This window comes from Oncorhynchus gorbuscha, linkage group LG24 (genome assembly GCF_021184085.1).
Source record: "Oncorhynchus gorbuscha isolate QuinsamMale2020 ecotype Even-year linkage group LG24, OgorEven_v1.0, whole genome shotgun sequence".
Lineage (NCBI taxonomy): Eukaryota > Metazoa > Chordata > Actinopteri > Salmoniformes > Salmonidae > Oncorhynchus > Oncorhynchus gorbuscha.
In genome coordinates, this window is record NC_060196.1 from 23,150,806 (window position 1) to 23,176,325 (window position 25,520).

The window sequence follows — 25,520 nt, forward strand, 5'->3', positions numbered from 1 at the left end:
AGGAGAGATGCGGTGGCTGGGGACAGACTGAGACCCAGCAAGGCCAGGAGCAGAAGCAGAAAAAAAGTTACCGGACTTATTCTGCGCGCAGTCCGAACAAGCAGCCACGAAACGGCGCGTGTCACGCTCCTGAGTAGGCCACCAAAACCGCTGGCGAATAGAAGCAAGCGTACCCCGAACGCCGGGGTGGCCAGCTAACTTGGCAGAGTGAGCCCACTGAAGAACAGCCAGACGAGTAGAGACAGGAACGAAAAGAAGGTTACTAGGACAAGCGCGCGGCGACGGAGTGTGAGTGCTTGCTTGACCTGTCTCTCAATTCCCCAGACATTCAACCCGACAACACGCCCCTCCGGGAGAATCCCCTCGGGGTCGGTAGACGCTACAGAAGAACTGAAGAGACGGAATAAAGCATCAGGCTTGGTGTTCTTAGTACCCGGGCGATAAGAAATCACGAACTCGAAACGAGCGAAAAACAACGCCCAACGAGCTTGACGCGCATTGAGTCGTTTGGCAGAACGGATGTACTCAAGGTTCTTTTGGTCAGTCCAAACGACAAAAGGAACGGTCGCCCCCTCCAACCACTGTCGCCATTAGCCTAGGGCTAAACGGATGGCGAGCAGTTCGCGGTTAGCCACATCATAGTTACGTTCCGACGGCGACAGGCGATGAGAAAAATACGCGCAAGGGTGGACCCCATCGTCAGTATGGGAGTGCTGGGACAGAATGGCTCCCAGGCCCACCCCTGACGCGTCTACCTCGACAATGAACTGTTTAGTGACGTCAGGTGCAACAAGGATAGGAGCGGATGCAAAACGCTTCTTGAGGAGATCAGTACAACAATCATACGACCGGTGAGGAGGAAGGGAGGTGGCTCTAGACTGACTGAAGACCGTGCGCAGATCATGATATTCCTCCGGCCCTCCTGTCAAATCACCAGGTTCCTCCTGTGAAGAGGGAGCAGAAGAAACAGGAGGAATAGCAGACATTAAACATTTCACATGACAAGAAACGTTCCAGGAAAGGATAGAATTACTAGACCAATCAAAAGAAGGATTATGACACACTAGCCAGGGATGACCCAAAACAACAGGTGTAAAAGGTGAACAAAAAAATCAAAAAAGAAATGGTCTCACTATGGTTACCAGATACTGTGAGGGTTAAAGGTAGTGTTTCACATAATATACTGGGGAGAGGACTACCATCCAAGGTGAACATGACCGTGGGCTCCCCGTGGGCTCCCCTAACTGTCATGTTCCCGAGCCCAGGCTTCGTCCATAAAACAGCCCTCCGCCCCAGAGTCTATTAAAGCACTGCCGGAAGCTGCCGATCCGGTCCAGTGTAGATGGACCGGCAAGGTAGTACAGGTACTTGACGGAGAGGACAGAGTAGTAGCGCTTATCAGTCGCCCTCCGCTTACTGATGAGCTCTGGCCTTTAACTGGACATGAAATGACAAAATGACCAGCGGAACCGCAATAGAGACAGAGGCGGTTGGTGATTCTCCGTTCCCTCTCCTTAGTCGAGATGCGAATACCCCCCAGCTGCATGGGCTCAACACCTGAGTCGGTGGGGAAAGATGGTAGTGTCGGGGAGAGGGGGGACACAGTTAACGCGAGCTCTCTTCCATGAGCTCGGTGACGAAGATCTACCCGTCGTTCAATGCGAATAGCGAGTTCAATCAAAGAATCCACGCTGGATGGAACCTCCTGGGAGAGAATCTCATCCTTAACCTTAGCGTGGAGTCCCTCCAGAAAACGAGCGAGCAACGCCTGGTCGTTCCAGTTACTGGAGGCAGCAAGAGTGCGAAACTCTATAGAGTAATCCGTTATGGATCGATTACCTTGACATAGGGAAGACAGGGACCAGGAAGCTTCTTTCCCAAAAACAGAACGATCAAAAACCCGTATCATCTCCTCTTTAAAGTTCTGATACTCGTTAGTACACTCAGCCCTTGCCTCCCAGATAGCTGTGCCCCACTCCCGAGCCCGTCCAGTAAGGAGTGATATGACGTAGGCGATCCGAGCAATACCCCTGGAGTACGTGTGGGGCTGGAGAGAGAACACTATATCACACTGGGTAAGGAACGAGCGACATTCAGTAGGCTCCCCAGAGTAGCACGGTGGGTTATTAATTCTAGGCTCCGGAGACCCGGAAGCCCAGGAGGTAACCGGTGGATCGAGGCGGAGATTGTGAATCTCCTCCGAGAGGCCGGAGACTTGGGCGGCCAGGGTCTCAACGGCATGTCGAAGCAGCAGACAATTCCTGTTCGTGTCTGCCTAGCATCGCTCCCTGGAACTCGACAGCAGAGTAGAGAGAATCCGTAGTCGCTGGGTCCATTCTTGGTCGGATCCTTCTGTTATGCAGGTGAATGAGGACCCAAAAGCGACTTAACAGAAACAGAGTTTATTCCAGTCTTTAACAAAAACGATAATCCTGGATACTATCACAGGTAAAGTCCAAACAGGAAAACTGAAACCCTCTAGTCAGAAGAGGGGAACAACAGGAGATGCGACCACAGACTGCAGGTCGCTTCGGGAAGGCGCAGACCGTAGCTGATATAGACACCTGCTCACACGCAGCATCTGAAGAAGGCAAAAACACGACGGAACAAGAACACAGCACAGCAAACATCAAACAAGGATCCGACAAGGACAGACGCAGAAACAGAGGGAGAAATAGGGACTCTAATCAGAGGGCAAAATAGGGAACAGGTGTGAAAGAGTAAATGAGGTAGTTAGGAGAATGAGGAACAGCTGGGAGCAGGAACAGAACGATAGAGAGAGAGAGAGAGAGAGAGAGGGAGAGAGGGAGGGGGAGAGAGAGGGATAGAAAGAGGGAAAGAACCTAATAAGACCAGCAGGGGGAAACGAATAGAAGAGGATGCACAAGGACAAGACATGACAATATATGACAAAACATGACATCCTGTTTCTCATTGAAAACGTTTTGGGAGCTAGAACCCCAAGCAATTCTCTACACCAGCAATAGCATCTGCTAAATATGCGTATGTGACCAACACCTCTTAAAATGGGTTTCACTACACCACCAAGCAAGAGACCTGAGTAGCCCATTTGTAGGTTCATTTGTGCACCTACAGGATTACCTCTGTATGAAATCATTACCATAATGCTTAGATTGCAATTTGTTAATTCGTCAAGTTATTTTTCCTTTTATTACTGTCTATAACTTAATTCATAACTTAATTGTAGTGGAACTAATGGCTCCTGTTGTCTTGTTTCCAGGAGGAAGAAAGACGACAACGTCACCATAGACACGATATGCCACAACCCAGCCCATAAGCTGCATGGTCTGGTGCTGGAGGACTATAACAACAGCAAGTGTGAGATGAGGGAGAGGAATGGCATGGGCTCCCAGTTCTTCATCTGCTCTTGCTCCGAGGACGAATGCAACAACCACGTGTTCTTCACTCCCTGTAAGTCCCTATGCAGTGCTATGTCACCTCATATGTAGTGATATGTCACCTCATATGTAGTGCTATGTCACCTGTTATGACATGCTGAAGATAGCCTTTTATGGGCATTAACGATTGGTCATACGAGTGCAATGACCATGACTTCTTCACCTTCTGTGAGTCCCTATGTGGTGCTATGTCACCTGTTATGTCATCGCTAAGATTGTGTAATGTAGTCCAGGCATTACAATTGATGATATAGTTTACAAACCCCTTTGACGTAACTCAAAAGTAATGAACGTTTATGCAATTCCTTATTAGGTTGTCATGTAAGGTGTCACGTATTAAATGTTAACATGTGTGTACTGTTGTACACCCTCCAAACACAAGATTGCAAACAGGTTTTGCATCGTGGAGGCATTTTGGCTGTAGTCTCTCGTTCTAATCTTGGCCATGGAATCAAATGTATTTTGACTACAGCATCCAAGCAGTAATAACACAGAGGTACGTTTTCGAGACCTGGCGTTCCAGAGGCCAAAATTGAAAGCGTCTGCACATGGCGATCAACGACGTCATGGAAAAACATTTCCCCTCACCGTGGAGGATGGATAGCTCCGCTGCACACTGTCTATCTTCATGCTCACCACATAACATATGACAACTGCCCACTTGAAGCATTATGTACGTAGTGTAACACACGGAAACGACAGGTGAAAAACGGCATGTGCGCGTGTTAATACAGTCAATGTTCCCGAACCTGGCCCCAAGCGGGAGTAGTGACTAGGAAACTTTCCTCTGTGGGCCGTATTCACTGAGAGATGGGACAGGTTTGACGTGACAGATCGCTTTTCTCTCTCACTCTGCGAAAACCAAAACAAACTCCACTGAGGCCACGTTGAAAATTTCAGACATGTGGTTTCCTGGCTGAAAAAAAGGAGCGAGCGAATGAGGGCTTGACGGGCACTTGCTGTACTGTATGCACACACACGTTCATAGACACACATACACACACACGCACACAAATGCATGCACGTACGCAGGAACACACACAATCCTTAGCTGCCAAACATGTTCCTAATACAGTATCTCTGTCAGTAATTATAGAACACCAGCAGTCACATCAGCACTGTTACAACAATAGTCTGCCTGTTCAGACAACGTGTTAATGACTCATTTACAACCCTTCAAATCCTAACTGATCTGACATGTTGTGTTTTATTATGTTTTTACGAGACTTCAGCCAGTCCCAGAAATAGGATTGTAAACATAGCATATGCATAAACTTTCACCAGATTACTCTGTCTAGCAGACACAGACATCACTCCTTAAGAGAACAAGAATCAGACATAGACTAGGTCTATAAAGGGAACACAATATGTGGTTGACTGGGGCATGGTTCAGCCTATTTGTGTGTTTAACAGACCAACAAGCTAACTTCGGCTTTGTAGCTTACAGATGCTTATTGACATTCCTCATGGAAGTGTTGGGGTCCTCTGCTTTTCTGGGAAGGAGCAGGCTACGTTGAGCGTAGCAAGATGCTCTGAGACAATAAAGCTACTTGGCTACTTCCAATTGATTTCCTAGCGCTGAAGGGAATTGGAGTGTGATGCATAGTGTGTATGACGTTCAAGCACAACTGAAATGTCAAATGTCCAAGTATAGGCTACTGCACTCATCATGTATTGAGGGCTCCCGAGTGGCGCAGTGGTCTAAGGCACTGTATCCCAGTGCAAGAGGCGTGACTGCAGTCCCTGGTTTGAATCCAGGCTGTATCACATCCGACTATGATTGGGAATCCCGTAGGGCGGCGCAAAAATTGGCCCAGCGTCGTCCGGGTTTGGCCGGGGTCGGCCGTCATTGTAAATAATCATTTGTTCTTAACTGACTTGCCTAGTTAAATGAAACATTGTATCCCACATCGTCCTTTGTGGTCATTGTTTTCTATGCAGTGAGCACTTAAGGTCAATAAACAAACAGACTTCTTTGACCATTGTGGCCGGTCCAGCTACTCATAGAGTGAAAAGGCTAATGCCAAAATATGCTAAACTTTTAGAGTATAGTATGAGCACTGAGGAGTTCTAATATTGTAGCAGTGTACAAGTATTGTAGAATATACCTAACTGGGGGGCAGGCCTACTCTGTTTCAGAATAGGTATATTCTACAGTATTTTTACTGAGTATGCAATGTATTGTATAACTAATCTATAACATCTGCCTTGTCTCTCTTTTTCTCTCTTGTCTTTCCTCTCCACCCCCAGACTCTCTTGACCCCCAGGTGGTGTCGGTGATCCTGGTCAGCCTGGTTCCTCTGCTGGTTCTGGCCATGCTGGTCATCACATCCTTCTATTGGTACCGCATCTACCACCAGCGCCACGCCGGTGCCAAGCGCAAGAAGACGCCTCTCGACTTCAGCGACGCCCGCGCCATCATGATGGATGACGACGGCTCGGACAGCAGCTCCACGCACGCCAACAACCTCAACCACAACACGGAGCTCCTCCCCATTGAGCTGGACGCCCAGGTGGGCAAGGGCCGCTTCGCCGAGGTCTACAAGGCCAAGCTGAAGCAGGGCGCCACGGGAGCCGGTGAGCCCTTCGAGACCGTCGCCGTCAAGATTTTCGCTGATGAAGAGTATGCCTCGTGGAAGAACGAGAAGGACATCTTCTCGGACGCTGACCTGCGCCACGAGAACGTCCTGCACTTCCTGACAGCGGAGGAACGTAAGGTGGAGAAACAGTATTGGCTGATCACGGCCTACCATCCCCGGGGCAACCTCCAGGAGTACCTGACGCGCCACGTCATCAGCTGGGACGACTTGTGGGCGCTGGGCGGGTCGCTGGCGAGGGGCGTGGCCCACCTGCACAGTGACCACACGTTGTGCGGACGCTACAAGGTGCCAATCGTCCACCGGGACATCAAGAGCTCCAACATCCTGGTGAAAGGGGACCTCACCTGCGTCCTGTGTGACTTCGGCCTGGGTCTGCGTCTGGACAACTCGCTGTCCGTGGACGAGCTGGCCAACAGTGGACAGGTATATATTCTTCTCTCCTGTCTCCTTTCTACTTAGGCTGCATCCAAAATGGTACCATATTCTCTATGATTAGGGAACTATATAGGAAAAAGGATCTCTTATATTTGACCAAGGCTTATAGGGCTCTGGTGAAAAGTAGTGCACTATTTTGGGAATAGGGTGCCATTTCAGACACATTAGTGTCTGGCTCATTTTCTCTTACTGGTTCCTCTTCTGGACAACATATTAATGATATCCATAGAGCAAGTGCTGCAGGGCCTTCTGTTTTATTACAGTGATTAGACAAACAGCCCAGGCTGTCAGTTAAAACTGCAGTTGAATTGTACTGTTACATGGTACTGGAAGCAATCATGCATAGCATTAGAATGGAGTAGAACAGAACAGAATAAAACATAATAGTCTCCCTCTACAGGTGGGCACTGCCAGGTACATGGCCCCTGAGGTGCTGGAGTCCAGGATCAACCTGGAGAACATTGAGTCGTTCAAGCAGACAGATGTCTACTCCATGGCCCTGGTACTGTGGGAGATCACCTCCAGGTGCAATGCCATTGGAGGTAAAGTAACACCACATGATGTCTGACCAATCACGTGACCGAGCTGCATAAGACAGTAACCAATTGACAGGCAATTAAGTCCATTAAGTTTGTTTTACTCCCATGCTTGTAAACAAAGTCAATGTAAACAAACTCTATATAGCCTAAAACAATGGTTACAACCATAATTTTGATATCATGGATGGTCAGTCCTTGCATCCATAGCTCTTTCAATGAATTTGGGAGTGGTTAGATTTCTCCAGTCCCATCCCTCAAGTTTTTACCTTAAGAGGGGCGGGTAGTACTGCTTTAAGGTGTTTATGGTGTAATGGCCACCGATTATGCACATTGGTCACCTTTTCCCATGATGCCCTTCACTGAAAGGAAGTAAAGGGAGTGGGTGTGTCCTGTTTTTTCCACCCTTCTCCCGAAGTGTGCACTTTCACACAGCCACTGTCTCACATCACCATTACTTACTGTGGTGTGGGAAACATTTCAGAGAAACCAAAACGTGTCAAAAAAACAATTAATTCTCTGTTGGTTCTCAAAGAACAAGAGCCTTCTATTCACTAATGTACCATTCCTCCTGTTTGTCATCTCTCTGAACAACAAGGCCAGGATATGGGCTAATAATACAAATGGGTGATTATCCAATGGGCATCTTATGGCAAGCCACAGGGACATATTTGATATAACATAGAGGAATTTGTTGTTCACTTCCCTCTGTCTCTTTGGTCCATTTTGTCTTGTGGGTGATCCTGATCGTCCATTGTGTCAGAATGTTGATTGAATGTTAGTGTTGGTGCTCGCCTGCTTCCAGCACAGCCATTTCCTGTTTTCCCTTTGGTACCTAGGGGCCCCTTTAGCGCTGTCACAGAGGAAAACATGGCCAAATGACCTGTTATACCCTCTCAGGTTTTCCTTCCAATGGCATGGGGTGAAATAATACTGTATGTGTGCCCATTGGGTACACCTCTGAAATGAAAATAGTCCATTTCCTCTCTCTTTCTTTCTTTCTCTTGCTTTCTTTCTTTCTCTGTCTGTCTGTCTGTCTGTCTGTCTGTCTGTCTGTCTGTCTGTCTGTCTGTCTGTCTGTCTGTCTGTCTGTCTGTCTGTCTGTCTGTCTGTCTGTCTGTCTGTCTGTCTGTCTGTCTGTCTGTCTGTCTGTCTGTCTGTCTGTCTGTCTGTCTGTCTGTCTGTCTGTCTGTGTGTCTGTCTGTCTGTCTGTGTGTCTCTATCAGCAGTCTGTGTCTCTCTCAGCAGTCTGTGTCTCTCTCAGCAGTCTCTCTCTCTCAGCAGTCTCTCTCTCTCAGCAGTCTCTTGTGCTGAGGCCTATACTCTACAGTAATAAATGAATCTCCCCATGTCAACCATCCACAACTATTCCAGCTGGCACCAATTGGGAAAATCCATGTGTTTTGGCATAGTCTGATCTCGCCCACCAATAGCACTCGTCTTCCCATAGATTGGCATCTGTTCTGATAAAAGTGAAGGGGTGGAATGTGTAGTGCGTTAGGAAAGCCCAAGGAGACTTTCCCATGTTGAAAGGTTAAGCCACTGTTGGAATCTAGCTCGTCTCTCACCTTGATACAGCAAGAAGCTGCCTTATTTTGTGTAATAACGTTACTGTGCTGCACTGACAGTTTGTCTGGATATTCCCTTGGGGGTAAAATGTTTGCAGAGTTAGAATGACTAACTCAACAAATGCTACTATCTATGTCTGCGAAACTGGCACTCACACAGCTACATCCAGTACATGTATTTTTACCACTTGTCATCCTTTCAATAAAAACTTCCCATGCTATCCTCCCAGCTCGGTGAGTCAATATTGACGGCATAAATCTCTGTTCACCTGAGAACACACACACACACGCACACACACGCACAGCAGATGGCATAAAACTCCTCTCAACTTAGAAAACACAAACACTTCCCTCTTCCCCAAACACAGTCAGACTGACACATCTCAGTGCATCATTATAATGAGTGGGTAGGTGAAGCCGCCATGGCTTGTCTGTCTCAGCCGCCACCTGCCTCAGTGCCTCAGCAGACAGATGTCAGAAGCTCCCGTTGTCTCGCTGCCTTGCCTGGCAGACCGCCACATAACACAGGCAGTCAGTCAGTCAGCCACTTTGTCACAGTTTCGGGGCCTTTCGCATGATCTGGGATCTGTCACGCGGTACGAAGGCGCCCGTCTGTCAACAGGGCCAGAACCTCAGAGAAAGCAGCAGCAGCCATCACTATGCATTCTTTATCCTCAAAGTAAAAGTAAGGACAAGTAAAAAAGAATCAAATATGGGAGAAAGTAATAAATACATTGTCCCGGGCCGTCTCTTTTCCCGAAATGTCTTTCCCATATAATTTGCACGGCTGGAATTAGGAGCGGGAAAGAGAGGAGGGCGTTCACTGGCTGGTTTAGGGAGGAATGGGAGAACAGGGGTGTTGACCATCCCACTGTAGGAGAAATTCCTTCACTCCCCTGAGGGAGAAGACAGGGTTAGAGTAGAGTGGAGGAGGGCAGCTGCTATCCAGATGTCATGGCCTCACCTCAAGCCTGAATGGGCCCTGTGCTGTCTGTCTTGTCTGTCTGTTTGCCTGTCTGTCTGGCTAGCTGTCTGGCATTCTGTCTGGCAAGCTGTCTGGCAAGCTCTCTGTCTGTCTTTTCTGTCTGTCTGTACCCTTACAGAAAATGGTTTCACATGTGGAAAATCACATGATTTCACATGGAATTTCACTTGAAATCACGTGAAAACATGTGTTTTGTAACACTTCGCATGTGATCACAAGTTTTCACGTGTAGTTTCATGTTATCACATGTTGATTTACATGTTACGACATTAATTTGTTGGGCTCCCGAGAGGCGGTCTAAGGCATTGCATCTCAGTGCCACTATAGTACCTGGTTTGAATCCAGGCTATATCACATCCGGCCGTGATTGGGAGTCTCATAGGGCGGTGCACAATTGGCCCAGCGTCGTCTGGGTTTAGCCAGAGTAGGCCATCATTGTAAATGAGAATTTGTTCTTAACTGACTTGCCTAGTTAAATAAAGGTGACATTTTCTTTTCACGTGATCACATGGAAACATGTGTTTTTGGAACACTTTACATGAAATTCATGTGTTTTTTTTCCGTACGGGTATGACTTCCTGGCTGTCTGTGTCTGGCTTCCTGGCTGGTTTGCTGCCTATCTGGCTGACTGCCTGCCTGTCACCCAGGGCTTTAACAACCTGTGAGGAAGATAAAACAAGGTCAGAGCCACAAACTCTCAGCTTAATCAAAACCAGCAGAGGAGAGAAGTAGAATAGTTTATCGTTCTCCAAGAGGCAGGGAAAGACTGTCAGGCGTGATTGTCAAGATGTGACTTGTCGAGATTACAGCATCTCAAACAGATTCATGTTACTTTTTTGGCTCGGATCAGAAGCAAACTTTTGTTAGCTCTATGAGAATCTGTTTTCTTGACTTATTTAAATTGACTGAAATCCTAGTATCTACTATACTGACGATAGTGTACTAGAAAAGAACCATTACAAAGTACTGTGTGATGAATACAGGTAATACCACATTCCTATGTGCATGAGGGGTACTGTATGTCTGTGGGTTTACATTGGTCAAATGGTATTGTTAGGTGTTACTGTACTGTTGGAGCTGGGAACATAAGCCTTTATTTATCTTATGGTATTGTTAGGTGTTACTGTACTGTTGGAGCTGGGAACATAAGCCTTTATTTATCTTATCGTATTGTTAGGTGTTACTGTACTGTTGGAGCTGGGAACATAAGCCTTTATTTATCTTATGGTATTGTTAGGTGTTACTGTACTGTTGGAGCTGGGAACATAAGCATTTATTTATCTTATCGTATTGTTAGGTGTTACTGTACTGTTGGAGCTGGGAACATAAACATTTATTTATCTTATCGTATTGTTAGGTGTTACTGTACTGTTGGAGCTAGGAACATAAACATTTATTTCGCTATACCCGCGATAACATCTGCAAAATATGTGTACACGACTAATAAAGCTGATTTGACTTCAGATATACTCAGGTGGTGGCATGCTTTCTCAATCACAGGGTACAGTTTGAACAGGAATCTCTAGAATGAGTCATTGTAACAAACACAAGACTGGGGTAGCACAGAAACTTAAACAGGTCTGGCTTTGAACCAGGAAACCAGACTGAGACCTGATGGTTAATAGCACGAGAGGGAGAGAGAGGCTGGCAATGTAGTCTACACCTATGGAAACCCATGTCTGAGCTGCCAAAAATGTACTGTATCAACATTACAAACCAGCAAGAGGAAGTCGATGGTGAACTACAGAGTGGGAATGTTGAGACATTTTCTTGATTCACTTGCTCAAAACAAATCAAACTGAAGTTGTCAAATGCCCCCGAATACAACAGGTTTAGACCTTACAGTGAAATGCTTACTTGCAAGCCCTTAACCAACATTGCACTTTCAAGAAATATACACATTTAGAAAAGATTGACTAAATAAACTAAACAAAAACAAAGTAACACAATAAAATTCAAATAACGAGGCTGTATACAGGGGGTACCGGTACCGAATCAATGTGCGGGGTACAGATGAACTGTTCACCATTCTTATAGCTTGGGGGTAAAATATGTTAAGGAACATTTTGGACCTAGGCTCCGGTACCGCTTGCTGGGAGTAGAGAGAACATTTTATGACTCGGGTAGCTGGAGTCTTTGACAATTTTTAGGGCCTTCCTCTGACACCGCCTGGTATAGTGGCCCAGGATGGCAGGAAGCTGGCCCTAGTGATGTACTGGGCCGTAAGCACTACACTCTGTAGCGCCTTGCAGTAAAATGCTGGACAGTTGCCATATCAGGCGGTGATGCAACCAGTCAGGATGCTCTCGATGGTGTAGCAGAATAACTTTGAGGATCTGAGGACCCATGCCAAATATTTTCTCCTGATGGGGAATAGGCGTTGTTGTGCGCTCTTCATGACTGTCTTGGTGTGTTTCGATCTTGATAGTTTGTTGTTGATGTGGACACCAAGAAACTTGAAGCTCTCGACCCGCTCCACAACAGCCCTGTCGATGTGAGTAGAGGTGTGCTTGGCCCTCCTTTCCTGTAGCCCACGATCAGCTCCTTTATCTTGATCACGTTGAGGGAGAGGTTGTTGTTCTGCCACCACACTGCCAGGTCTCTGACCTCCTCCCTATAGGCTGTCTCATTGTTGTCGGTGACCAGGCCCTGTTGTGTCGTCGGCTAACTTAATGATGATGTTGGAGTCGTGCTTAGCCACGCAGTCGTGGGTGAACAGGGAGTACTGGAGGGGAATCAGCACACACCCCAGAGGGTCCCTGTGTTGAGGATCAGCGTGGCAGATGTGTTGTTGACTACCCTTACCACCTGGGGGCGGCCCGTCAGGAGGTCCAGGATCAAGTTGCAGAGGGAGGTGTTTAGTCCCAGGGTCCTTAGCTTAGTGATGAGCTTTGAGGGCACTATGGTGTTAAACGCTGAGCTGTAGTCAATGAACAGCATTCTCACATAGGTGTTCCTTTTGTCCAGGTGGGAAAGGGCAGTGTAGAGTGTAATAGAGATTGCGTCATCTGGGGATCTGTTGGGGCGGTATGCAAATTGGAGTGGGTCTAAGGTTTCTGGCATTGATGGTGTTGATGTGAACCATGACCAGCCTTTCAAAGCACTTCACGGCTACAGACGTGAGTGCTACAGGTCGGTAGTCATTTAGGTTACTTTAGCATTCTTGGGCACAGGGACTATGGTGGTCTGCTTGAAACATGTAGGTGTTAGTCTCGATCTGGAAAAGGTTGAAAATATCAGTGAAGATACTTGCTAGTTGGTTAACACATGCTCTGAGTACACATCCTGGTAATCCGGCCTTTTGAAGGTTGACCTGTTTAAAGGTCTTATTCACATCGGCTACGGAGAGTGTGATCACACAGTCATCCGGAACAGCTGGTGCTCTCATGCATGCTTCAGTGTTACTTGCCTTGAAGCACACATATAAGTCATTTAGCTTGTCTGGTAGGCTTGAATCACTGGGCAGCTCGCGGCTGGTGTTTCCTTTGTAATCCATAATAGTTTGCAAGCCTCTCACATCTGTAGTAGGATACAATCTTAGTCCTGTATTGACACTTTGCCTGTTTGATGGTTCGTTGGAGGGCATAGCTGAATGTCTTATAAGCTTCCGGATTAGTGTCCTGTTCATTGAAAGCGGCAACTCTACCTTTTAGCTCAGTGGAGATGTTGCCTGTAATCCATGGCTTCTGGTTGGAACATGTACGTACGGTCAATGTGGGGACAACGTCCTTGATGAACTTATTGATGAAGCCAGTGACTGATGTGGTATACTCCTCAATGCCATTGGATGAAAATCATGAAACATATTCCAGTCTGTGTTAGCAAAACAGTCCTGTAGCTTAGTATCTGCGTCATCTGACCACTCTGATGTATGATGTATCTCGATGTGTCAACTTGTCAGTTATCATAAAGGTGATTTTTTTTCATTAACAGTTCTAAAACAGATATGTGAGTCAATAGGAAAGTGATATGTGCTTTAAAAATACTTTATAACATCATTAACTGACCTCAACTGAACAGGTCATCCTCAATTAAAGTTGAAGTCGGAAGTTTGCATACACTTAGGTCGGAGTCGGTAAAAATCGTTTTTCAATCCCTGCACAAATTTCTTGTTAACAAAATATAATTTTGGCAAGCCACATCTACTTTGTGCATGACGCAAGTAATTTTTCCAACAATTGTTTACAGACAGATTATTTCACTTATAATTCACTGTATCACAATTACAGCGGGTCAGAATTTTACATACACTAAGTTGACTGTGCCTTTAAACAGCTTGGGAAATTATGTCATGGCTTTAGAAGCTTCTGATGGGCTAATTGATCATTTGATTCAATTGGATGTATTTCAAGGCCTACCTTCAAACTCAGTGCCTCTTTGCTTGACATCATGGGAAAATCGAAAGAAATCAGCCAAGACCTCAGACAAACAATTGTAGACGTTCACAAGTCTGGTTCATCCTTGGGAGCAATTTCCAAATGCCTGAAAGTACCACGTCCATCTGTACAAACAATAGTACACAAGTATAAACACCATGGGACCACGCAGCCGTCATACCTCTCAGGAAGGAGACGCGTTCTGCCTCCTAGAGATGAACATACTTTGGTGCGAAAAGTCCAAATCAATCCCAGAAGAACATCAAAGGACCTTGTGAAGATGCTGGAGGAAACCGGTACAAAAGTATCTATATCCACAGCAAAACGAGTCCTATATCGACATAACCTGAAAGGCAGCTCAGCAAGGAAGAAGCCACTGCTCCAAAACTGCCACAAAAAAGCCAGACTACAGTTTGCAACTGCACATGGGGACAAAGATCGTACTTTTTGGAGAAATGTCCTCTGATCTGATGAAACCAGAGGAGAAGTGGGAGGCTTGCAAGACGAAGAACACCATCCCAACCGTGAATCACGGGGGTGGCAGCTTCATGTTGTCGGGGGTGCTTTGCTACAGGAGGGACTGGTACACTTCACAAAATAGATGGCTTCATGAGGGAGGAAACTTATGTGGATATATTGAAGTAACATCTCAAGACATCAGTCAGGAAGTTAAAGCTTGGTCGCACATGGGTCTTCCAAATGGACAATGACCCCAAGCATACTTCCAAAGTTGTGGCAAAATGGCTTAAGGACAACAAAGTCAAGGTATTGGAGTGGCCATCACAATCCCATAGACAATTTGTGGGCAGAACTGAAAAAGCGTGTGCGAGCAAGGAGGCCTACAAACCTGACTCAGTTACACCAGCTCTGTGTGGAGTAATGGGCTTATTGAGGGAATTTTGACCCAAGTTAAACAATTTAAAGGCAATGCTACCAAATACTAATTGAGTGTACAGTGGGGCAAAAAAGTATTTAGTCAGCCACCAATTGTGCAAGTTCTCCCACTTAAAAAAGATGAGAGAGACCTGTAATTTTCATCATAGGTACACTTCAACTATGACAGACAAAATGAGAAAAAGAATCCAGAAAATCACATTGTAGGATTTTTTATGAATTTATTTGCAAATTATGGTGTAACTTAAGTATTTGGTCACCTACAAACAAGCAAGATTTCTGGCTCTGTCCTCCACTCGTTACCTGTATTAATGTCACCTGTATTAATGGCTCCTGTTTGAACTTGTTATCAGTATAAAAGACACCTGTCCACAACCTCAAACAGTCACACTACAAACTCCACTATGGCCAAGACCAAACAGCTGTCTAAGGACACGAGAAACAAAATTGTAGACCTGCACCAGGCTGGGAAGACTGAATCTGCAGTATGTAAGCAGCTTGGTTTGAAGAAATCAACTGTGGGAGCAATTATTAGGAAATGGAAGACATACAAGACCACTGATAATCTCCCTCAATATGGGGCTCCATGCAAGATCTCACCCCGTGGGGTCAAAATGATCACAAGAACAGTGAGCAAAAATCCCAGAACCACACAGGGGGACCTAGTGAATGACCTGCAGAGAGCTGGGACCAAATTAACAAAGACTACCATCAGTAACGCACTACGCCGCCAGGGACTCAAATCCTGCAGTGCCAGTACATGTCCAAGCCCGTCTGAAGTTTGCTAGAGAGCATTTGGATGATCCAGAAGAAGATTGGGAGAAAGAATGCGACTGATCTGTGTAAAGGAAAGAATGAATGGGGCCATGTATCGTGAGATTTTGAATGAAAACCTGGCTGGGTCTTTCAGCATGACAATGATCCCAAACACACCGCCCGGGCAACGAAGGAGTGACTTCGTAAGAAGCATTTCAAGGTCCTGGAGTGGCCTAGCCAGTCTCAAGATCTCAACCCCATAGAAAATCTTTGGAGGGAGTTGAAAGTCCATGTTGCCCAGCAACAGCCCCAAAACATCACTGCTCTAGAGGAGATCTGCATGGAGAAATGGGCCAAAATGCCAGCAACAGTGTGTGAAAACCTTGTGAAGACTTACAGAAAATGTTTGACCTCTGTCATTGCCAACAAAGGGTATATAACAAAGTATTGAGATAAATTTTTGTTATTGACTAAATACTTATTTTCCACCATAATTTGCAAATAAATTCATTAAAAATCCTACAATGTCATTTTCTGGATTTTATCTGTCATAGTTGAAGTGTATGGTGAAAATTACAGGCCTCTCATATTTTTAAGTTGGAGAACTTGCACAATTGGAGAACTTGCACTAAATACTTTTTTGCCCCACTGTATGTAAACTTCTGACCCACTGGGAATGTGATGAATGAAAAGCTGAAATAAATCATTCTTTCTACTATTATTACTATGGGGCGGCAGCGTAGCCTAGTGGTTAGAGTGTTGGACTAGTAACCGGAAGGTTGCGAGTTCAAACCCCTGAGCTGACAAGGTACAAATCTGTCGTTCTGCCCCTGAACAGGCAGTTAACCCACTGTTCCCAGGCCGTCATTGAAAATAAGAGTATGTTCTTAACTGAATTGCCTGGTTAAATAAAGATTAAATTAAATTAAATTATTCTGGCATTTCACATTCTTCAAATAAAGTGATGATCCTAACTGACCTAAGGCAGGGAAATTTTTACTAGGATTAAATATCTGGAATTGTGGATTGTTGAGTTTTAAAGTATTTGGCTGAGGTGTATGTAAACTTCTGACTTGAACTGTAACTCACTTGTTTTGCATGAGCAGTTCTCAGAAATATACCCAGTCAGTGTTAAAACATTTTTTTTCTCAAACCACTATCTACATTCTCTTGTCTTGTTGTCGTCTCATCCATTGCAGAGTTTAATGTTAGGTTGGTTGACTTGAAAAAAGTTTCTATCTTAAACCAATATTGACCATTCCTTCCTTTTTAGCAAACACTACTTGTGTGGAGACCACAAAATGACCTTAAGTGTGGACTTAGCATGGGAGCCTATAAATGGGAGCCTATAAAAAAATACTAAATTGTTTATCGTCTTATTCGAAAACAATAGCTCCCAAAATAGCTCCCAAAATATGTTCATATGGCATATATTTTTCGAAATAAGACAAAAAAAAATTTTTTTTTTATAGGCTCCCATTACACAACCCTGAAACTGTTTACATTTCAGCAGATGTTCTTATCCTGAGCGACTTACAGTAGAGATTGCATACATTTTCCCCCGTGGGAATCAAACCCACTACCGTGGCATTGCAAGCACCATGCTCTACCAACTGAGCTACATGGGACAAAAAAAGAAAGAACCTCTATTCGCTTGAATAATGACAGATGGGTGGACGGATGGGTGTACTTTTGCTAAAACACTGAAACGAGGGAAATCTTCTTGTCAAAAACAGGAAGCTCTTGCCTGGAGAGTCAGCTGTTGGCTCAAGCCGTGACCTAGCATCCGATTCCTGTCTGTGTTCATCTGGACTTCCTGTGAGGCCTCTCTTCTGGGCAGGGACTGTGCATTTCTCATTTGTCAGCCAGAATTCAGTTGAACAGTATTGTACAGGGAAATAACTGATCAGCTTTAAAGTTCCAATGCAGCCATTTTTATCTGAATATCAAATCATTTCTGGGTAACAATTTAAATTTGACCTCTATTTAACTAGGCAAGTCAGTTAAGAACAAACTCTTATTTTCAATGACAGATTAGGAACAGTGGGTTAACTGACTTATTCAGGGGCAGAACGACAGATTTTTAACTTATCAGCTCAGGGATTTGATCTTCCAACCTTTCGGTTACTAGTCCAACACTCTAACCACTAGGCTACCTGCCGCCCCATTAAATACCTTACTTAAATGAAAATGGTCAAAAACAAACAAAAATTGCGTCTTTGGAAAGAGCAATTTCTCAAGCAAGAATTTAGCTAGGACCGTCTGGGAGTCATCTGACTGAGGTGGGGAAAACGGATCATTAGCTGTTATTGGCAGAGAGATTTGGAACTCTTTGTTATTGGTCTATTAACTAATTTACCACCTGGTGATGTCCTCAGGCAGGCCAAAACTCCATCCCATCACAACAGGCTGAAGTTTCAAGCAGCTTTTACACAAATTCACCTTGGTTATACATAAAATATACATATAACACAGGAAAATCACATTTCTGATTGCTGGGCCTTTTGACTCCGCTTACGTAACAGGTCAACTCATCATTGTTTGGATTGATTGTGTTGTGAGATGGTAAAGGTTTTCATTATGATCCATATACTATTTCCATGTCTTCATTCTATTCACGATGGCAGTACTAAACGAATGCAAAAGTGAAACAGTCGTCTCAGTACAGTACAGCTATTCATTGTGGATGTATTTCTTAATGCCACAGTGCCATTGCCCCCAAATAACCCTGTTGTTTTCAGTTGGCTCTATCTCATGTCTGTTTTAATGTTATTTTCCAATAATGTTTTTGCAATATGGAGCTATTGAGGATAATTTACTTAACTGGCATACCATTTTATTTTGCATCGGAAATCTGGAAAATGACTTTTAGTTTCATTTAGCGCTTGGTTCTTACACAGAATTTGTCAGACTACTTTAGGTACCAAATTTGGCCTTCCTGAAACAAATGTTTTTATATGAGAACTCCACTCTTCAAAGTGAACTTGAGTTTGATTTGTTACTCTACCCAAAGGACAGATCAGATCAATGTAAAGATAAATAGTTCTCTGCAAACCGTTGACTAAAGTCTCCAGACTGCATCATCCCAAGCCAACTCTTTGAAATTCTGCCTTGAGTAAACTTTATTTGTGCATGGAGTTTGACGAGCATCTTGGATGCCGCGTTATAAGATAGCTGACACTGAGCCAACGCTGAGTTGGTGAGTTGTTTCAAGCACATTCTCACTGAGATCTAATGCAATAATATTGACCGTTTCTCTCAGACAGGGTTTCCCTGGCCCCTGATCCTATGAACCTAAAACATATGTTGACCTCTGTATCTCTCTGTTCATGTTTGAGTATATGATATGATACTTTATTGTCAACCTTCATTTAAAATCATTTAGTGAGGCCAGGGCTACATTTGAATATTCACAAAACAGTACCATGTTCTGTGGCTCTGTGTGTGTGTTTATGAACCGACTGTATAAACCTATAACGTGTCTCTTGACTTCTGTATCTCTCTGGCTCCTGTTTTAAATGTTCGGCTCTGTGTGTGTTTGTGTACAGAGGTAAAGGACTACGAGCCCCCATTCGGTAAGGTGAGGGAGCACCCGTGTGTGGAGAGTATGAAGGACAGCGTACTCAGAGACCGGGGACGACCAGAGATCCCCAGCAGCTGGATCAACCACCCAGTAAGTAACAAGGCCTGCTTTCATTATGCATAATGCACACATTCTCAGATGGATTATTGCATAATTTCCTCACGCATTTTATTGATCTTTTACAAAAGCTATTTTTTATTAGGGCCAACTTCTCTCTCTTCCGACTCGAGTATCTGTGTACCACTACTGACTGTAAGTCTCTGTGCTCCTCTGCTCCTCCCTCAGGGCATCCAGGTGGTGTGTGGCACGATAGACGAGTGCTGGGACCACGACCCCGAGGCCAGGCTGACTGCACAGTGTGTGGCCGAACGCTTCAATGACATGGAGCACCCAGACAAGCTGTCTGGACGCAGCAACTCCGAGGAGAAGATCCCCCAGGACATCTCTGTGACGGAGTTTGAAGAGATTGAGAAGAAGGAAGTATGCCTCAGAAACTACAATGCCCCTGCCGAGGAGGCTGAGAACTACAATCAACCAAGCAGCTGAGAGAGATTTAAGTGGAGAGTCTCTTTGTATATGCTCCGTTTATTTGTCCTGCTTGTGACTCCAAGGAACAAACAAATTGGCTGTTGTGTGTCATGGATGTAAAAAGGAACAAAACTGAACAATCCAATCAGCAAGGAATTTATATATTTTTTATTTTTATATTTACAGCATTTTCTCCAAAGACGGATTAAAGCCATGACTGGACTGGTGAAAATATAAACCCCTCTTAGCTAAATACTGTTTGCACTTTATCAATAGCTATGCATACCAAATGATGTACAGTACCAGTCAAAAGTTGACACACCTACTCATTCCAGGATTTTCCTTTATTTGTACTATTTTCTACATTGTAGAATAATAGTGAAGACATCAAAACTATGAATTAACACATATGGAATCATGTAGTAACCACAAAAGTGTTAAACAAATCAAAAGTGTTAAACAAATGTTATATTTAAGATTCTTCAAAGTAGCCACTCTTTGCCTTGATGACAGCTTTGCACACTCTTGGCATTCTCTCAACCAGCTTCATGGAGGTAGTCACCTGGAATGCATTTCAATTAACAGGTGTGCCTTGTTAAAAGTTAAGAAGGAATGCAATTCCACAAACTAACAAGGTAGGGGTGGTATACAGAAGAAAGCCCTATTTGGTAAAAGAACAAGTCCATAGTATGGCAAGAACAGCTCAAATAAGTAAGACAAATGACAGTTCATCATTACTTTAAGACATGGTATTTACATTTACATTTGAGTCATTTAGCAGACTTTAAAGTTTATTCAAGTGCAGTTGCAAAAAACATCAAGCGCTATGATGAAACTGGCTCTCATGAGGACCGCCACAGGAAAGGAAGACCCAGAGTTACCTCTTCTGCAGAGAATAAGTTACCCGCCTTTGAAATTGCAACCCAAATAAATACTTCAGAGTTCAAGTAACAGACACATCTCAACATCAACTGTTCAGAGGAGACCGTGTGAATCAGGCTGTCATGGTCAAATTGCTACAAAGACACCACTACTAAAGGACACCAATAAGAAGAAGAGACTTGCTTTGAGATTTTTGGTTCCAACCGCCATGTCTTTGTGAGACCAGAATAGGTGAACGGATGATCTCCGCATGTCTGGTTCCCACCGTGAAGCATGGAGGTGTGGGGGTGCTTTTCTGGTAACTGTCAGTGATTTATTTAGAATTCAAGGCACACTTAACCAGCATGGCTACCACAGCATTCTGCAGCTATACGCCATCCAATTTAGTTTGCGATCAGTGGGACTATCATTAGTTTTTCAACAGGACAATGATCCAACACACCTCCAGGCTGTGTGAGGGCTATTTTACCAAGAAGGAGAGTGATGGAGTGCTGCATGCATCAGATGACCTGGCTACTTTGAAGAATCTAAAATGTATTTTGTTTAACACTTTTTTTGGTTACTACATAATTCCATATGTGTTATTTCATAGTTTTGACGTCTTCAATATTATTCTACAATGTAGAAAATAGTAAAAAATTAAGGAAAACCCTTGAATGAGGAAGTGTGTCCAAACGTTTCACTGTTACTGTATATTCAGTTACTGTATATTCTTGATGACAATACAGTGCAATTATAGGAAAGAGGGGTACTGTACCATTTGTATCTGGAAAAAGAAGAGAGCAGTCAATACTGATACACTAATACCATTTTTACCTGTTTTCGACTGGCACTTTTTGACATTTTTAAAGGCATCATTGGATGATTAAAGGGACTGGAGGATGGAGCTATATCAAAGACCAAGGTGAAAGTTTCATTCCTGGAAGCACGTTATGAGAAAAGGGCCAAGATATGAAATTGAAAATGATTCCCAACAAATAAACCCAGGGGAATGCTGATATTTAATGACAAGGAAGGGAAGTTGATCCCTTCTTAATTAAAGATCTCTATCAAAAACCCTCTATGTATAATGTTAAAAGCCTTAATTAAAGACTTTCAGTATTCTACTCTATTTTTCTTGCTGTTTATTATTCACCTTGACCTGAACTTAGGTCTCCGGTTTGATTGAATAAACTTAGGTAGCTCATGTCCATTCTCTTTTAACTAAATGGCTACAGTGTCTTCAGCTTGCTCTCTACCCACAGTGTTGAAGGCTCACAGTGTGTGGACTACTGCCGGACAGGATATTCAGTCAAACCGCATTACAGTAATATGTTAGTTCATTCACTGCCACTCTGAAGTGGAGTTCTATTTCCTCTCGTCAGAGTTTCCAATGCTGTCACTGGTCTACCAGACTGTAACACAAGGCTCACTTAGTTTGGCTCAACCTTTAGGTCATACCAGGACATGTTTTGTAGGTTGTATGTTGGTACTTGAATATTGCCAAACCACATTTTAACAGTAGTAAACATGAACACAGGTGACCTCCAATTCATGATTTATCCCCCATTTAACTCACATTACCTTACACTTAATATAAAACAAATGTCTGCACCTCTGTAGAACCAAACTGTGGCAGTGTGACAGTTCTTTATCCTCATCCATAACTCCTTGGTGAGTGTTTGTGAGGTGTTTGTTAGGTTAGATGGAGGTGGGAGGTTCAGCAGGTTTAGAGCACTGAAACCTGCCTAGCGTTGACAGACCTTTGATCCCATTCCCAGCCGATAGCCTCCGACAGACAGTGCAGGTCTGTCTCTGCATGGGCCTCTGCAGCAGCTGCCCAGGTCTAACCTAACCTACATCTGCTGTTTCCCGCGTTCCATAGCAACACGGTGGAAAACACACTCCCCTGCCAAGATGCGAACCGCCAGCAAGGAGCTCGCTGCCCGGACTCCACTACAAATCATCTCTCATTGGGGAATGCACATGAATTCTGTGCTACAGAACCAATGAAGAGACGGAGGGTGGGGTTTGTTCGCAGCCGTCGCCTTGCTAAATTCAAGGTCAGAAGCCTCTGCTCTCAAGCTATCAATAAGAAATTGGCAGGTGAGAACTCGTGGCTTTGAAGTGCAGTCGTATTACGTTTAAGATATACAAATAAAGGCTTAATTTTCCCTCCAAAATACATTTGCATACAGGCTGAGTAAAAGGCCTACTGAAAAAATGCATTGAACTGTGAAATGAACCCACTGGGCACACACTGGTTGAATCAATGTTTAAAATAAAATGTTATTTGTAGCATACACATATTTAGCCGATGGTATTGCGGATGTAGCGAAATGCTTGTATTTCTAGCTCTAACAGAGCAGTAATATCTAATAAAACACAACAATACACACAAAACTAAAAAGTAAAGAATGGAATAAAGAAACATAAGGACGAGCAATGTCGGACTCTGGAGTATATATATATACAGTATATAACCAACATGGAATAGAGGTTGAATTGATGCCTGTGTTCAGTGGGAATGCAGTTGGCAACGTCATGCAAGTGATTAAGCAGCTACAGCGAAAGAGGGTCTCAGAGGAGCATTTCTATCGCTGGACCCTCTGTTTATTGGCTGTGTTTCTGTGAATGTTATATGGCACCCCTGGCACTGTCACAGTGTGGGCTAAACTACAGACATTACAAATTGAGTCTGGACTAAGCCGGAGGCTATACACAGATGACAAATGATGAACTGGTTTTCATTAAGAATGGGCCAGAAGGAAACCAAACATAAGAGAAGCATGTATTTTTCAATATCAAAAGAATGTATGCTATGTTAAATCTGCAGAGGCACTGAGGCAGGTGAACACAATCCTCTCTGGAGCTTAAAAAAAAACAGTCAGCCACTGAGAGACTAAAGAGGATGTTTTCCCCGCTGATTTGATACCAGGTCCAAACATGCTTTTACCCGTTACCACAGCAGAGTATTGGCATGGATCTCCAGAACAAGTCTGTTCGGTTGGGGAGAAAAACAGACATGGATCTCCAGAACAAGTCTGTTCGGTTGGGGAGAAAAACAGACATGGATCTCCAGAACAAGTCTGTTCGGTTGGGGAGAAAAACAGACATGGATCCCCAGAACAAGTCTGTTCGGTTGGGGAGAAAAACACACATGGATCCCCAGAATAAGTCTGTGTCCGGTTGGGGAGAAAAACAGACATGGATCCCCAGAACAAGTCTGTTCGGTTGGGGAGAAAAACACACATGGATCCCCAGAACAGGTCTGTTCGGTTGGGGAGAAAAACACACATGGATCCCCAGAATAAGTCTGTTCAGTTGGGGAGAAAAACACACATGGATCCCCAGAATAAGTCTGTTCGGTTGGGGAGAAAAACACACATGGATCCCCAGAATAAGCCTGTTCGGTTGGGGAGAAAAACACACATGGATCCCCAGAATAAGTCTGTTCGGTTATACTCCCTCACTGTCTAGTTCTGGGAAAGTTATTCAAATCAAATCACGTTTTTATTTGTTATATACACCAAATACAACAGGTATATACAACCAAATACAACCTTACCGTGAAATGATTACTTAACAAGCCCTTAACCAACAACACAGTTCAAGAAATAAACTTATTAAATTAAAGTAAAACAACGCAAATTGGAGTGGATCTATGGTTTCCGGCGTTGATGGTGTTGATGTGAGCCATGACCAGCCTTTCAAAGCACTTCATGGCTACTAGCGTGAGTGCTATGGGGCAGTAATCATTTAGGCAGGTTACCTTCGCTTTCTTGGGCACAGGGACTATGGTGGTCTGTTTGAAACATGTAGGTATTACAGACTCAGTCAGCGAGAGGTTGAAAATGTCAGTGAAGACACTTGCCAGTTGGTCCGCGCATGCTTTGAGTACACGTACTGGTAATCCGTCTGGCCCCACAGCTTTGTGAATGATGACCTGTTTAAAGGTCTTACTCAGGTCGGCTACAGAGAGCGTGATCACACAGTTGTCCGGAACAGCTAGTGTTCTCATGCATGCTTCAGTGTTGCTTGCCTCAAAGCGAGCATAAAAGGCATTTAGCTCGTCTGGTAGGCTCGTGTCACTTGGAAGCTCGCGGTGGCGTTTCCCTTTGTAGTCCGTAATCTTTTGGGCCTTGTCTTGACAAAGCAGTATATCCTTCACATCAGACTCATTAAAGAAAATATCTTTGTCCAGTTTGAGGTGAGTAATCGCTGTTCGGATGTCCAGCTCTTTTTGGTCATAAGAGACGGTAGCAGCAACATTATGTACAAAATGAGTTACAAACAATGTGAAAAAACGAACAAAATAGCACGGTTGGTTAAAAGCAAATAAAATGGCACCCATCCCCTCCGGCAGCCATAATATATGTTATATATAATGTTAAGCATCTCCTTCGGACATTGCGCATCTTAAATAGCACTTTATTCCCTATATTCTGCACTACTTTTGACCTGAGCCCTTTGGGATGCACTCTATTTCTGAAGTAAATAATCTTACCCATGTGTGTTGGTCCATCAACATGAAGACTTATTTGAGTCAGTAAAACCTGTTGCATATGTCTGCCTTGTTACTGACTACATCTCAAACTTGGCATGCTGCCCTGAGAATAGGATCTATCAGTGGCTAAAGTACTTGAGTAAAATACTTTAAAGTACTACTTAGGTAGTTTTTTTAGGTATCTGTCCTTTACTATTTATATTTTTGACAACTTTTACTTCACTACATTTTTAATGAAAATAATGTACTTTTTACTCCATACATTTTCCCTCGCACCCAAAAGTACTTGTTACATTTTGAATGCTTAGCAGGACAGGAAAATGGTCCAATTCATACACTTATCAAGATAATATCATCCCTACTTCCTCCGATCTGGCAGACTCACTAAACACAAATACATCTTTTGAGTGCTGGAATGTATCCCTGGCTATCCCTACATTTTCAAAACAAGAAAATGGTGCCGTATGCTTTG

General features: G+C 44.1%; 1 protein-coding gene across 1 annotated transcript in view; it reads left to right on the forward strand.

The window, feature by feature from the left end:
- LOC124013252 (TGF-beta receptor type-2-like) overlaps nt 1-20,097 on the forward strand; it is a 30,151-nt gene extending 10,054 nt beyond the window's left edge. Inside the window, exons 3-7 of the mRNA XM_046327512.1 lie at nt 3,242-3,432; nt 5,670-6,442; nt 6,855-6,996; nt 19,118-19,242; nt 19,438-20,097. Of these exons, the coding sequence (XP_046183468.1) occupies nt 3,242-3,432; nt 5,670-6,442; nt 6,855-6,996; nt 19,118-19,242; nt 19,438-19,698 (1,492 nt within the window). The 3' untranslated portion in view covers nt 19,699-20,097. The remainder of the gene's footprint in view (nt 1-3,241; nt 3,433-5,669; nt 6,443-6,854; nt 6,997-19,117; nt 19,243-19,437) is intronic.
- Nucleotides 20,098-25,520: the final 5,423 nt, after the last annotated feature.